The sequence below is a fragment of the Dreissena polymorpha genome, chromosome 1 (assembly GCF_020536995.1).
Source record: "Dreissena polymorpha isolate Duluth1 chromosome 1, UMN_Dpol_1.0, whole genome shotgun sequence".
In the NCBI taxonomy this organism is placed as follows: domain Eukaryota; kingdom Metazoa; phylum Mollusca; class Bivalvia; order Myida; family Dreissenidae; genus Dreissena; species Dreissena polymorpha.
The window spans coordinates 108,703,688-108,720,556 of NC_068355.1; the positions used below are offsets into that span (position 1 = coordinate 108,703,688).

The 16,869-nt window shown below is 39.4% G+C and overlaps 1 protein-coding gene across 2 annotated transcripts in view; it reads left to right on the forward strand.

Annotated features, from left to right (window-relative positions):
• LOC127843991 (lysosomal aspartic protease-like) overlaps positions 1–16,869 on the forward strand; it is a 32,475-nt gene that overhangs the window by 4,552 nt on the left and 11,054 nt on the right. For both annotated transcript variants that reach the window (XM_052373946.1, XM_052373954.1), the window contains exons 3-7: positions 288–411; positions 3,118–3,236; positions 3,889–4,088; positions 8,435–8,557; positions 13,352–13,493. In XM_052373946.1, the coding sequence (XP_052229906.1) occupies positions 288–411; positions 3,118–3,236; positions 3,889–4,088; positions 8,435–8,557; positions 13,352–13,493 (708 nt within the window). The remainder of the gene's footprint in view (positions 1–287; positions 412–3,117; positions 3,237–3,888; positions 4,089–8,434; positions 8,558–13,351; positions 13,494–16,869) is intronic.

The window sequence follows — 16,869 nt, forward strand, 5'->3', positions numbered from 1 at the left end:
CTAAATTTAATTACTTACCTTTCTTACTAGGTTTAAGTTTTAAAGGCTTCTTTTCCATCCCTTAGGTACTGATGAGCAGCAAACAGCATAAAACCTGAACAGACTGCAAGTTACTCGCAGGCTGTTCTGTTTTTTTGCTGTGTGCACATAGCCATTTTTAATTTGCTTCTGAGTGGAAAAGGGTTAACTGGGCGACCAAAATACTAGATGGTTAACCTTGCAGGCAACTAATTGTAAAAAGTTAGTTTCCATCTCTGGTTATAATTGATAATTGAATGATATTACAGGCCCAGTACTATGGAGCCATTGGTATTGGTTCCCCTCCACAGCCTTTCAATGTAGTGTTTGACACTGGATCCTCCAACCTCTGGGTGCCTTCTAAGAAGTGCAAAATCACAGATATAGCTTGCTGTAAGTTGGATGTTGTCAGTCAATGTCGTATGAGTGAAATTACTTAGTGATCAAAATTGAAACAGGCCCACAAGCATTTTTCAGTTCCAAATTGGGATTTTCCATAAAAAATTGTCGGGAAATTTGACCAAAAAGCGGTACACCTAAAACCATCAATCATTTCACCTTTTCTTTAGTCAGTAGTCAGTAGCATATATTACTTACTAAATCTCAAAATTAGTGCCCAATATTAACAATAAATGTGTGTTTAGAATTTCATGAACACAGACCTTCTCCATTTTCCGGAAGTAAACACACTCCATAAACTGAAATGTGGGGTATCCCGGTATGCCTCGATTTGACATTCAATTGGTACAAAGATATCCCCTTGAACATATGTAAATTGTGAGTTACGATGTGAGGGCATCGAGCACTTTTCGTATTCAACCAATCGTAAATAAACTATAAATTTAGATTGATGCAATATGTACAAACTATTTTCTGAAAATCAGTCAAAAGCGAAAGGTAATTTGTAAGAAACATCAATGTGTATTGGTCAGCATTCAATTTGTTTGATGTACACAATCGGTGTTTTGACAGGTTTTATAACCGGAGGTTATATAATACACAGGATAATAGTATCATTGGATTTGATTGGGCCATGAAATACAAACGCAGGTGGGGTTTAATTCTGTACAATACATGTTTCGATAGCAATAAGCGACCCCTCTCATAAAAACAATATGGTGTGAATGCTGATTAAATCAATAAGTTGCCGATAAATCGCTGATAAGGTGTCAAAAACAACACTTGTGCACTAGAGTAGTAGAAGTGGGTTGTTAATTGGGGGCAATAAAGGGATTAGCAATGGTAAGTTTTAGCCAGAAAGAGCTTGAAAAGCGAACTTTATTGGGAACTTATAGACCTTACATCGTTTTTAACGAATGTCGGGACAAATCGTCTCGTATTGGGATCCCGGGACAAAGTCAAAGAGCCCAAAAGCAGGACTGTCCCGCCAAGATCGGGACGTCTGGCATGTATGCCCACAAGCCCAGAACTGCTTAGATTTTATTTGTTTCATTTTTGCTTATTTAATTATAATTATTTAATATAAAATCTATACTACAGTATGCAAAAATTGTCTGATACTACATCATCGTTGTAATTTTGATGACTGTATACTATATATGGAAAAGTGTGGCATTTACATGTAAGTGTATCTGAAATGTTTTCTTTTATCAACTTTTGTTTAATGATTTCTTTTTATGGATTTATGGAGAAACAAGGAAGCTAATATTTCAATGAAAGGTCATTGCAATATGTGTATATGCATATAGCAGCATCTCATCATAAGTTTACCCAAAGCTCATGGAAAGTTCATTCTTATTAAAATAAAATTTGACATTTTGTGAAATAATGTTTAAATCTTATTTTTAAATCAGTTCTCCAATCCCAATGTAAGCGATTACCAGGACAGAATTATTAATTTTATTAATTGATTATTCTGAAACGAGACTCGCAGTTTGTAGTTCATATTGTTCTATGATGGTTACTACTGTCTTCATTACTAATGTAATGGTACTTATGATAATGTTTGTTGTATAAGTAAATTTTAAATAATTTTAATTTTTCCATACGCACACAAATTTTGACCCCTGTGACCTTCACCTGGAACTTAAGGTCCGCGTTTAGGTTTGGAAATCTGTGTTTAGGTTTCCAAAAATGCTCATAACTTCTATGTCCATTGAGATATAACCGTCATATTTGGTATGCATGTGTATATGGACAAGGCCTTTCCATACGCACAAATCTTTTAACCCCTGTGACCTTGAACTTGGGGTCCGCGTTTAGGTTTCAAAATCTGCGTTTAGGTTACGAAAAATGCTCATAACTTCTATGTCCCTTGAGATATAACCTTCATATTTGGTATGCATGTGTATATGGACAAGGCCTCTCAATACACACAAAAAATTTGACCCCTGTGACCTTGACCTTGAACTTAGGGTCCACGTTTAGGTTTCAAAATCTGCGTTTAGGTTTCGAAAAATGCTCATTACTTCTATCAAAGCGTTTATAGGGGGCATATGTCATCCTATGGTGACAGCTCTTGTTTCTATTTACTATGTATGTTATTAACATGTTTTAAACTTTTCTACTTTAGTATAGTCAAGAATGGTCAATTTGTCAGACACTAATGCTTGATTGGTCATTGTCAGCTCTGGTACTACTTACATTTACATGTACCGCGGGTACTCTTAAGTACATGTATACTTAAATGTACCCCGGGTACGGAAAATATACTAACATATACCCGGCCAATCTAGACTGTACCACAGTCTTTTTCCCACATAAAATACGATGTTGTAAAAAGCGCTATGAAATTTGAAAAAAATCTTTTAAAAAAATCTTCCTCAAAATGCTTTTTTGAGCAGGAGTTTTGATAATATATAGGAAATTTTACAGAATATCGACATAAATATGCACATAATAAACTTAAAAAATAAAGCCGACAACGACCAATTTAGCAATATAATTCCTGTGTATGTTTCAGTATATTTTCTGTACCTGGGTTACATTTTAGTATACTTAAGAGTACCCGGGATACATTTAAGTAGTACCGAGCCAATAATTACCAATTGAGTGACACTAATGGGGATTTTATAAAAGAAGTGAAATACTTGGACATATTTGTTGCATACTGATAGCTGTTCTGTATGTAATTTCCAGTGTTGCACAACAAGTATGACAGTACCAAATCCTCCACGTACAAGGCCAATGGTACAGAGTTTGCTATCCAGTACGGATCTGGATCCCTTAAAGGATTCCTTAGCACTGACACCGTCACCGTATGTAATGATGCATTTTTTTACAGTAACCAATCTTAATGTTGTGAACACCAATAATAAAAATGCCCCTTTCTTGTCACTGTCAGAATTGCTTTACTAGATTACCAGGACATGTTGCTGACCTGTGACAAGGTTTGTCAGACCCACTGTATGAAATCAGTTATAAAATAATATGGATTAGACAACTCTAGAAAACTTAGAATGTCCACCCAGGAGGGACAAGACCTTTGTTTGGACGGATTTGAGTAAAAATCTTCAGTTACTTACTTATTGAATGTTTGAACTTAATGCAACTTAAGCCATTGATATTGTTACAGTGTTAATATAGCATCTGTCTCATAAAACATTGATACACCGTCGTCACCAATATTAGGGATACAGTGATGTTTGGGAAGAAATATGAATGTAAAATGATGTATACATGTACAAACAATATTGTGTTTAAATTTTTATTGAAATTGAATTTGATCCTATAGTTTCGACTTTTCAATGTGAATATACTCTTAATATGAAACATTAATATTCAGTGTCATTTGGAAATTGTGCTTAAGTTGATTAACTTGGACGTTTTTATGATGATGATATTTCCACTTTTATGTAGCTATATCAAAGCTCAGACCTGTATTCTATGATATGCTATTTGTTGCTTCAGATAGGGACATTAAAAATCAAGGACCAGACATTTGCGGAAGCCACTGAGCAGCCAGGCATCACATTTGTGGCGGCTAAGTTTGACGGAATCTTGGGTATGGGCTACAGCACGATATCTGTGGACGGTGTGACGCCTGTCTTTGACAACGCTGTCGCTCAGGGGCTGGTCAGCCCCGCCATGTTCTCCTTCTGGCTGGACAGGTGGGTGGTGTTGATCAATTGTGGATGTATTTGTTTCTCACCTTTATGGGAAGGCCAAATGGACAATATTTGTCCTGATCATGGTTGTCGGCAAATATGTAGTTCCAAATAACTAGGCAGTGATATACAATAAGTCCAATGTCAGGTAAAAGTTCAAAGTTTACGGTGAAACAGAAGAAACAAATTTTGATTACTAAATTTTGAGCATTATTTAGTCACCATTGATGGTTTTTCAATTATTCGAATTAAGTTATAATAAATTGATATAATATTTTTAACAATTGAGCTTTCTGAAATTGTAAGATTATTTTTAAGACAAAAAAATCGTGCAAACTGCTTTTTTGTTTAAATCATTCGATAAAATGTTTTTGCTCACCTGAGCACGCATCTTTTGTTTGTCGTTTACATGTATCTTGTCAGGAAACACATTATTCAATCTAATCTGGGTCAACCAGGCTTCGACATATTATTGCCGATTTTGACTTTATTGCATAAATGGCGATAATTATTATGCCCCCCTTCGAAGAAGAGGGGGTATATTGTTTTAAACATGTCGGTCCATTCGTATGTCCGTCTGTCCGTATGTCCGTCCGTCCACCAGATGGTTTCCGGATAATAACTCAAGAATGCTTAGGCCTAGGATCATGAAACTTCATAGATACATTGATCATGACTCGCAGATGACCCCCTTTGATTTCGTGGTCACAAGGTCAAAGGTCACCGTCACGGTGACCGGAAATAGTAAAATGGTTTCCGGATGATAACTCAAGAACTCTTATGCCTAGGATCATGAAACTTCATAGGTTCATTGATCATGACTCGCAGATGACCCCTATTGATTTTCAGGTCACTAGGTCAAAGGTCAAGGTCACGTCGATCCGAAATAGTAAAATGGTTTCCGGATGATAACTCAAGAACGCTTATGCCTAGGATCATGAAACTTCTTAGGTACATTGATCATGACTCGCAGATGATTCCTCTTGATTTTCAGGTCACTAGGTCAAAGGTCAAGGTCACGGTGACCCGAAATAGTAAAATGGTTTCCGGATGATAACTCAAGAACACTTATGCCTAGGTTCATGAAACTTCATAGGTACATTGATCATGACTCGCAGATGACCCTATTGATTTTCAGGTCACTAGGTCAAAGGTCAAGGGCACGATGACTCAACTTAGAAAAATGGTTTCAGGATGATAACTCAAGAACACTCATGCCTAGGATCATGAAACTTCATAGGTACATTGATCATGACTCGCAGATGACCCCTATTGACTTTCAAGTCACTAGGTCAAAGGTCAAGGTCACGGTGACCCGAAATAGTAAAATGGTTTCCGGATGATAACTCAAGAACGCTTATGCCTAGGATCATGAAACTTCATAGGTACATTGATCATGATTCGCAGATGACCCCTATTGATTTTCAGGTCACTAGGTCAAATGTCAAGGTCAAGGTGACTCAACTTAGAAAAATGGTTTCCGGATGATAACTCAAGAACGCTTATGCCTAGGATCATGAAACTTCATAGGTACATTGATCATGACTCGCAGATGACCCCTATTGACTTTCAGGCTACCAGGTCAAAGGTCAAGGTCAGGGTGACTTGACACAGTAAAAATGTTTCCAGATGATAACTCAAGAAAGCTAACGCCTAGGATCATGAAACTTCATAGGTACATTGATCATGACTCGCAGATGACCCCTATTGGTTTTCAGGTCACTAGGTCAAAGGTCAAGGTCACAGTGCCAAAAAACGTATTCACACAATTGCTGCCACTAAAACTGACAGCCCATATGGGGGGCATGCATGTTTTACAAACAGCCCTTGTTAAAGTAAAGATTTTTCAAAAGACTGTTTTCTTGATACTTTTTACTAAAGTGACAAACACGATGTATTGAGCTGTCTGATTTCAGCTGCAATTACTGATGCAACTTAAGCCAGTGCAAACATGCCTTAATGGCATTGTTTGATATCAGATCATTAATTAGCCTAATTTTGCAGACGAGAGCCGTTGTCAAAATGAAAGCTTGCATCTGATGTCTAGAGTTTTGTTTTCCGCTTGAATAGACACAAACACGCAAAAAAATTAGTGTCTTACATAACAATATTTATTTTTCATCTTTTGACTTGTTATTATCTTGAACTGATTTGTTTTCAACAAGTAAATTTTTTATTTAAGATAACGCAATAATAGCATACCCGGTACACAAGTATTTAGGACTTGTGATTAACCTTTATTCCAAAACAAGGCTGAGTTTTGGAGTGTAAGCAGAGGCAAATTTTGTCTGGAAATATTTTGGAACATTATTACACCGATTGTTCTTAGTCATGATGCATTTTATCAAGAATAAAGGACTGGCAGATGTTATATCAGCAAATTCAGAACTCGATTAAAAGAAGGATTTAACAATTTGCAGATAAAGGGTTATACTTTAAGCTTTTCGTAACCTGACAAAACAATGTTGACCAAAAATCAAGTTATTAGATGTATTAAAATTAAAGTGTTATCAAATGTGTTCATGTAGTTCCAACATTTGAGAACCGAAATTTTAAGTGTAAATCATGTTAATGTATTTTATGCTATTTTTTTGCAACAATTATGTTTAAATAGACTTAATTTTTGTGCAATATCATTTACCATAAAAATGGCAACAATGTGCTAAAAGAGGCGAAATTTGGTAGTGAGACTTTTTTTAGCAGACATGAGCCTGAATGTTATCTTGACATTATCTAGATTAAGTGCAAACCTGGGTCACACGCTTCCAAAAACTTGGTCACAATCTTTGAAAAACTTTGTTACCGCTCTAGAGGCAAATGTATGACTTAATCTTGATGAAACATTATCAGATTGTCTATCTGACAATATCTAGCCCAAGTTTTAATGTAAGGCATGTGCGTCAAAAAGATCAACAGGACTGGTCAAGGTTAAGAAAAACCTGTTATCTTCTAGATAAATTAATTATGACTCAATCTTGAAGAACAAAAAAGCCAGAATGTTTATCTTGACAATATTTAAGCCAACTTTGTATCTTTGTCATGGGCATCTAATACTTGGCAGATTAAAGCTTAGACAAACCTTCTTACCACTTGCAGAGCCACATTTATAACTCACTCTTGAAGAAACTTGGTCAAAATCTTTATCTTTACAATATCTAGGCCATGTTCAAATGTGGGTCAGGTCAGGTCAAAAACTAGGTCCCCTGGTGTGTCAATTGGTGTTTCTTAAACTCAACTGAGCAATTTAGGGCCATCATGGCCCTCGTGTTTGTGCACTTTTAAATCAATACCTAGATTGTGCATGTGCTAGACATTGAAGTTTTTCTTGTCATTTATCTTAAAATATACATGCAACTTAATTGGCTATGCTTTTCAATGACCTTCTTTTAAGCTCACCTTAGCACAACGTGCTCTATGGTGAGCTTGTGTGATCACCTATTATATGGTGTGTGTCGTGCTTCATCAAAATTTGCCTTGTTAACACTATAAAGGCAACATTTATTGTCCGATCTTCATAAAACTTGATCAGAAAATTTATCCTAATATTAGAAGAGTTCAAAAATGGTTTTGGTTGGTTGAAAAACATTACTGCCAGGGGCGGGGCATTTATCCTTATTTTGTTATAGTAAATACTAGTTAACACTTTAAAAGTCACATTTATATTCCAATCTTAATGAAACTTGGTCAGAACATTTGCTCTAATGATATCTTGAAAGAGTTTGAAAATGGTTCCAGTTGCTTGAAAAACATGACCACAATGGGGTGGGGCATTTTTCCTTATATGGCTTTTTAGTACTATGGTAAAACCTTGTTAACACTCTAGAGGCTATATTTATTTCCGATTTTCATGACACTTGGTCAGAAGATTTGTCCTAATTATATCTTGGACAGGTGCAAAATGGTTCTGGTTGGTTGAAAAACATGATCGCCAAGGTGCGGTAAAGTTTTCCTTATATGGCTACAGTAACACCTTGTTAATACTTTAGAGGCCACATTTTATTGTATTTTCATAAAAATTGGTCAGAAGATTTGTCCCAATGAGATCCTGGATGAGTTTTAAAAAAGGTTGATGTAGATTAAAAAACATGGCTACCAGCGGTAGGGGCATTTTTCCTGATATGGCTATAGAAAAACCTTGTTTAAACTCTAAAAGTCTTATTTATAGTTCAATCTTCATGACACTTTGTCAGAAAATTTGTTTTAATGATATCTTGGGCTGCACAGAACAGGTCAGTTCATTTGTACTTTAGTTCAGTGACTTTGGGCCTTTTAGGTCCACATTTTTTTCAAATTGTTTGAGGATTAAAGGTTAACTCATAAAATACTGTAGCAATGACTTTGTTGTTTAGGAATCCGGACAGCCCAAATGGTGGTGAGCTTATTTTTGGTGGCAGTGACCCCTCCAAATATACAGGCAACTTTTCCTACAGTGCAGTGACCCGGAAAGGGTACTGGCAGTTCAAAATGGATGGGTAAGATATCTTATATCTGTTCTTTTAAACTTCATTTTATATTTTAGTCTGTATTTGTGCTTTTAAGTGTTTTTAAGTATTAGCTGGAACGTTTTGATGCATGCTAAATGGTTTCTTTTGTGCTTTTTCAATGGATTTGCCTGTCCTATACATATTTGTGTTATTTTGTTTATTTGTTGTATGGTGTATCTATTTGTCTTGTAAAATGGTTTCTCATGGTCGCTAGAATTTAATTGACATACAATATTGCTTGTTAGTGCACCTGACCGCAAAGTGCTCATGGTGAGCTATTTTGTCCAGCATTTGTTGTCATTTGTTGAGCGTCATTTTCGTCACCTTTTAGCATATTAAAGTTCTAGAGACCACATTTTCATCAAATCTTGATGAAACTAGGTCAGAATGTTCATCTAGGCTGAGCTTTTATCTTAGTCAGATAATAGTCAGATTATAATAATAATTAGGTCAAGTTTGAAACTAGGTCATGTGCGCCCAAAAACTAGGTCACCAGGTAAAATCTTAGAAAAAATAGGATTTTTCTCTTTAGGCTATGCTTACGACTTTACCTTGATGAAACATTGTTATCTATCAATATACAAGTTTGAATTTAAGTCATGTGGAGCTGCAAACAATGTCATCAGGTTTAGTTATGAAATTTGGTGCACCTTGACCTTGGGTGAAGGCTTCAGCGCCGTCAAGGCCCTCTTGTTTTGGTATATTATAATTGACACAACAGTTTTGTATGTGCTAGACAATTATGTATGTGCATGTAATTGTTCCTTTAAAATGATATGCAACTTAGTTGCCTGTTTCTTTAAAGGGTTAAGCATGCTTATGTGAAATAGGCTTATCAGGCTATACAGATATATCAAAATATAAATATTAATGTTCATACCATTGAAATAAATAGGCTCCAACTTCTCTGTAAATAATAACAGAAGTTCAACATAATGGACTTGCTCAAATTATCTGGTCTTAAACATTTTCTTGTTATACAATTTGTATTTTGGGCTTGCTTGACAAAACTGATAATTTGATGATGGGCATAATACACAATAAGCCCATTTATATGACAAACTAGTGAGTGTTATCTGGTCTATAATCAGCTCTTGTAAGCATTATCTTTAGGACAGACATCCCTATCACACTCTGGGCACACTTGATATTTGAAATCAGTGATCTGAGAGCAGAGGACAAAATGCAGACAGATTGTTGCATGTTATGTGTGTGTCATTATATCTAGTAAAGATACATAATCAGTAAATGTCACGTCCACTTGATACTAGTATGACAAGTATGTCACATGAAAACAATATTAACTTCTCTTCTTTGTCTCTTGTCATTCAAAATTTCAAATCTTCCTTTACAGTTCGATTTAACTCCTTTTTTAATGTTCATTGATTTAAATAGATTAAAAAAATGTGTTTCAATAAACGTCAGTTTGTATGATTCATACAACAGTTAAAGACTGAGAAGTGTTGTGTGTTTAAATTACCATGCTATATTATGTCAAAGAATTGTGTCCTGAAATGTAAAGTTTTATTGAACTTTGTTATCATGATCATGAATTATGGTAGGAAATGTTATTATATATGTATAATTCTGTAAATGCCCATGAATCATTTATCAGTTTTTCATCTTTGACAATTATGTTCAAGAATCATTCTCTGAAATGTTATTTAATCAGGTGTAGATCTACAAATCAGATATATAATTTGGATTTTAAATCAGTTGGTTTTTATCATGGATACGATAAAATTTGGCAGTTAGGTAGAACTTCAGACTTTGTGGTTGAGTTTACCCACATAACCCTGAATATTAAAAGTTTGTGGAATAATTATTGTTTACAATATAACACGTACAGGACCGGTCTAAAATGAAGATATATTAAAATCAACTGTCTTCTTATTAGACGTATTAGGGTGTTTGGTTATATCCCAAGCATGCATTTCAAATCTGTTAATACATGTATATCCAGTGACCAGGGATAGGTGGAAGGAAGTGCACTAGAATAGAACTCAAGCTGAACAATTTGAAGACTTGTTTCCCTTAATGTCAGAAAACATAAAGAAATGTAGTACATGGTCTGATACATGGGTTGTTATTATTATTCTTTACCTACTACCAATAATTTTGTTACAATTACAGTAAGCAATATTTGTTCAAGACATTATAAAATCCTTAACATCTGTTTTGTATATTTTTAAGCAAATCTATGAAGTCAACTATTTCTCTATTAACTATTTATTCTATCTTATATCCATATACAAGGACACTTGTCATAATAATTGTCATAATAATCCTATTGTTTGTGTAAGTGTTTCTTATGACCCACTTGTAAGACTTCTTATACTTTGGCAACACTCACAAGTACATTTGGATTATAATAATTTCCTCACTTGTGCTTTTTGGGAAGACAGTGTAGTCATATGGTTACAAAAAGCATGTCCTGTCCTATAAGAGTCATATGGCCACCATTCAGCCGTCTCTTAATAGAGATACAACATTCATTTTGATGATTATGATGATTTTGATTATGATTTTGTTTAAGGGTCATTCAATTTTGACATTATTTCATGGCTTTATTTGATTTTCATGTTGTTGAACAAGTTGACAATTTTAAGTATTCATATGTATACAGTCTAACTTAGTGGCCACATGAGAACAATGGTCACCTGACTACAGTGGCCAATCTGGATTCCCCCCCAATGAAAATCCTTATATATTACACCTGAGAGTAAAGGTCAGCTGTCTTTAACGACAAGCTGCCAGTATATTTCACTCTCAAAGCAATTTTTCACCTATGTATAAGTCAGTTGTTTCAAGGTGCAAAAAGTTAATTACTCAAATCAATCTGTATTTTTTTCTCTTATCTCTAATAGTCATAACGCCAACTAATGTGCTTGTGACAACATCAAAAGATCTGTATAGCTAATAAGGTGACAATAATAACAATCAGCTAATGAGTGTAATTATATGCAGGCAATGACAGGATTATCTAGAGATCTTCAAATGTGGCAAAACAGACTTTGAATTTCCACTTTTGTTACAAACTTTGGGCATTTATGCAAGTGGATTTTTTCATGTTTAACTCCAGTTCAACTATAAGGAAAAAAGCTAACACCTAATGTTAACTGCAAGTCCTGAAATCTGTGATGCTTTTGTGGTTGTTCGAATAAAAATGCTGTTTGTGTGATGTTTGCGTACAAATCAATGAAGTTGTTGTTGTCTGTTTGTCTGTGTGCAAACAATTTGGTGCAGTACAAAACTTGTAATACTACCAAGTGACCAACCATTTAAAAAATGGGTCACCTGAGATCAACAGTCTACAACAGTCACTTGGCCATTTCCCTTGATTGACCTCTATTCTCAGTCTACAACAGTCACTTGGCCATTTCCCTTGCTTGACCTCTGTTCTCAGTCTACAACAGTCACTTGGCCATTTCCCTTGATTGACCTCTGTTCTCAGTCTACAACAGTCACTTGGCCATTTCCCTTGATTGACCTCTGTTCTCAGTCTACAACAGTCACTTGGCCATTTCCCTTGATTGACCTCTGTTCTCAGGATGGATTGCATTTAGTGTATTATTAGCGAGGCTGTTTTCAGAGAAAACCCAAGGTATTGTCATAGCCTGCTCGCCGTCTGCCGGTGTCTTGCTAAAACCTTTACATTGGCTCTAAAATCTAAGTGCTTCCACCTACAACTTTGAAACTTTATATGTAGATGCACCTTGATGAGTTCTACACACCACACCCACTTTGGGTCATTAGTTCAAAGGTCAAGGTCATTGTGACCTTAAAAAAATGTGACAAGCTTTCGCAGCCGAGCGTGGCACCTGTTATGTGGTGCTCTTGTAAACAAACAGTCACTCTACAAGTTCATTGAGTAATAACTTAATTACCTGCCACTAATATAATTGGTGCATTTTCATAAGGGTCAGTTTGCTCTTGCTATGAATAGAAATAAAAAAAACCTAGTGCAGTAACTCAACAAGTAGAGGAAACTTGGTATACATATTAAAGGGACTTGTTCACAGTTTGGCAAAATGACATAAAAAATGTCAAGGATTTAAACATGAATGTATGCAATATATTTAAACAAGCAGAATAATTCTTCTGATTCTGAAAAATGTAAAAAAAATAAAATAAAGGGTTGTAAATGGACAATCATTAAATTTAAATTGAAAAAATAATAAAGCCCAGTGATCTACATAAAAATTTTACTAAACAGATTTAAAAGTAGCCAGCGACTTAGCACTTAAAAGGGCTTTTTTTTCGTTTTGAATTAATATCCTGCGGAAAAGCAGCCAGTACCTAAACTGTTAGTAACAGGTGAAATTGCCGGCCACGGGTGCTTCTGGAGAACTCTGTAAAATCAAATGTGATTCTCTTCACCAATATTTTATTTAAAAATTGTGGATAACCAACAGGGTAAGCATTTACTTTCAAAGGTTCCAGCCCCAGGTCAGGCCATTTGTAAATTTATTGTGTACAATATTTAAAATTGAACTTATTGTTCCCTATGACATCAAGTTGTGTATATGCCATTTTAATTGTCCTAGGTTAAACATGCCAAAAATATTGCCCAACTGAAACATTGTATAACATCATTCTACATAATTATTAATACATGTGGCGTCAGGGGTATCCCACATCTCTGTGGGGACAAATTCTACTTAGCCCTATAATTCCACTGTTAAGGGACTCTTGTTTTGTCTGCAATGGTAAGGCCTTGTTATGCTCCCAACAGATCTATAACAATGACCCCATTGACCAACATGCTATGTTTCTCCCCAGTGTCAGTGTGGCAGATAGCACATACTGCAATGGCGGCTGTCAGGCGATCGCAGACACAGGGACCTCTCTTCTGGCCGGCCCCTCCAGTGAGATTGAGAAGCTGAACAAGCAGATCGGGGGGACTCCCATTGTAGGGGGAGAGGTATGGGCAGATTGGGGGGGACTCCCATTGTAGGGGGAGAGGTATGGGCAGATTGGGGCAACTCCCATAGTAGGGGGAGAGGTATGGGCAGATTGGGGCGACTCCCATTGTAGGGGGAGAGGTATGGGCAGATTGGGGCGACTCCCATTGTAGGGGGAGAGGTATGGGCAGATTGGGGTGACTCGCATAGTAGGGGGAGAGGTATGGGCAGATTGGGGCGACTCCCATAGTAGGGGTAGAGGTATGGCCAGATTGGGGGGGACTCCCATTGTAGGGGGAGAGGTATGGGCAGATTGGGGCGACTCCCATTGTAGGGGGAGAGGTATGGGCAGATTGGGGCGACTCCCATTGTAGGGGGAGAGGTATGGGCAGATTGGGGCGACTCCCATTGTAGGGGGAGAGGTATGGGCAGATTGGGGGGACTCCCATTGTAGGGGGAGAGGTATGGGCAGATTGGGGGGACTCCCATTGTAGGGGGAGAGGTATGGGCAGATTGGGGGGACTCCCATTGTAGGGGGAGAGGTATGGGCAGATTGGGGCGACTCCCATTGTAGTGGGAGAGGTATGGGCAGATTGGGGCGACTCCCATTGTAGGGGGAGAGGTATGGGCAGATTGGGGCGACTCCCATTGTAGGGGGAGAGGTATGGGCAGATTGGGGCGACTCCCATTGTAGGGGGAGAGGTATGGGCAGATTGGGGCGACTCCCATTGTAGGGGGAGAGGTATGGGCAGATTGGGGCGACTCCCATTGTAGGGGGAGAGGTATGGGCAGATTGGGGCGACTCCCATTGTAGGGGGAGAGGTATGGGCAGATTGGGGCGACTCCCATTGTAGGGGAGAGGTATGGGCAGATTGGGGCGACTCCCATTGTAGGGGGAGAGGTATGGGCAGATTGGGGGGACTCCCATTGTAGGGGGAGAGGTATGGGCAGATTGGGGCGACTCCCATTGTAGGGGGAGAGGTATGGGCAGATTGGGGCGACTCCCATTGTAGGGGGAGAGGTATGGGCAGATTGGGGGACTCCCATTGTAGGGGGAGAGGTATGGGCAGATTGGGGCGACTCCCATAGTAGGGGTAGAGGTATGGCAAGATTGGGGGGGACTCCCATAGTAGGGGGAGAGGTATGGGCAGATTGGGGGGGACTCCCATAGTAGGTGGAGAGGTACGGCCAGATTGGGGGGGACTCCCATAGTAGGGGGAGAGGTATGGGAAGATTTAGGGGTGACTCTCATAGCGGGAGAGGTTTTGGCAGATTAGGGCAACTCCCATAGTAGGGGGAGAAGTACGGCCAGATTACGGGGTGACTCCCATAGAAGGGTGAGAGGTATGGGTAGATTTGGGATTCTCCCATAGTAAGGGAAAAGGTATGGGCAGATTGGGGTGACTCCCGTAGTAGGGGAAGAGGTATGGACTGATTGGGGACTCCCATAGTAGATGGAGAGGTTTGGGCAAACTTGGGGACTCCCATAGTAGGGGGAGAGGTAAGGGCAGATGTGGAGTACTACCATAGTAGGGGGAGAGGTATGGGCAGATTTGTGGAATCTCCCATAGTAGGGGATAGGTATTGGCAGATTTGTGGAAACTCCCATAGTAGGGGGATAGGTATGGACAATTGGGGTACTCCCATAGTAGGGGGGGGGAGGTATTGGCAGATTATAGGAACTCCCATAGTAGGGGGAGAGGTATTGGCGGATTTTTGGAATTTCCCATAGTAGGGGGAGAGGTATTGGCAGATTATAGGAACTCCCATAGTAGGGGTAGAGGTATGGGCAGATTGGGGGACTCCCATAGTAGGGGAAGAGGTATCGGCAGATTAGGGGAACTCCCATAGTAGGGGGAGAAGTATGGGCATATTGGGGGACTCCCATAGTAGGGGTAGAGGTATGGCCAGATTGAGGGGGACTCCCATAGTAGGGGGAGAGGTCACGGCAGATTAGGGGAACTCCCATAGTAGGGGGAGAGGTATGGGCATATTGGGGGACTCCCATAGTAGGGGTAGAGGTATGGCCAGATTGAGGGGGACTCCCATAGTAGGGGGAGAGGTATGGGCAGATTGGGGGACTCCCATAGTAGGGGTAGAGGTATGGCCAGATTGGGAGGGACTCGCATAGTATTGGGAAAGATATGGGCAGATTTGGGGAACTCCCATAGTAGAGGACACTAAGAAGTGGAAGAGGTATGGGAAGGTTAGGAGGACTCCTGTAATAAGGAGAGAGGTAAGGGCAGATTGAGGGGACTCCAAGAGTAAGGGGAGAGGTACTGGCAGATTTGGGGGAAATCCCATAGTAGAGGGAGAGGTATGTGCAGAGTAGGGGGGACTCCCATTGTAGGGGGAGAGGTATGGGCAGATTTGGGGGGACTCCCATAGTAGTGGGAGAGGTATGTGCAGATTAGGGGGGACTCCTATAGTAGAGGAAGAGGTATGGGCAGATTTGGGGGACTATCATAGTAGGGGGAGAGGTATGTTCAGTGGGGGGGGGGACTCCTATAGTAGGGGAATAGGTATGGGCAGATTTTGGGAAACTCCCATAGTAGTGGAAGAGGTATGAGCAGATTGGGGGAAACTCCTATAGTAGGCCGAGATGTATGGGCAGATTTGGGGGATTCCCATAGTAGGGGAAGAGGTATGAGCAGATTGGGGGACTTCTATAGTAGGGGAAGAGGTATGGGCAGATTTGGGGGAACTCCCACAGTAGAAGAAAAGGTGTGGGCACATTTGGGGGAATTTCCATAGTAGGGGGAGAGGTATGGCCAGATTTGGGGGGGGGGGGGGGGTTGGACCCGCATAGTAGTGGGAGAGTAACGGGCAGATTTGGGGAACTCCCACAGTAGGGGACACTCTTAGAAGTGGAAGAGGTGTGGGCAGCTTAGGGGGACTCCCAAAATAATGTGAGAGTTAAGGGGAGATTGAGGGGACTCCAAAAGTAGGGGGAGAGGTATTGGCAGATTTGGGGTGACTCCCATAGAAGGGGGAGTGGTATGGGCAGATTTGGGGTAACTTCCATAGAAGGGGGAGAGATATTGGCAGATTTGGGGTAACTCCCATAGAAGGGGGAGAGGTATGGGCAGATAAGGGGGCTCCTATAGTAGGAAAAGAGGTATGAGCAGATTGGGGGGGACTCCTATAGTAGGGGGAGAGGTAAGGCCATATTTAGAGTAGTCCCATAGTAGGGGGAGAGGTATGAGCAGATTCGGGAGACTCCCATAGTAGGGGAAGAGGTAAGGGCAGATGTGGGGTACTCCCATAGTAGGGGAAGAGGTATGGGCAGATTTGGGGGGACTCCCATAGTAGGGGAAGAGGTATGAGCAGATTGGGGGGACTCCCATTGTAGGAGAAGAGGTATGAGCAGATTAGGGGGACTCCCATAGTAGGGGA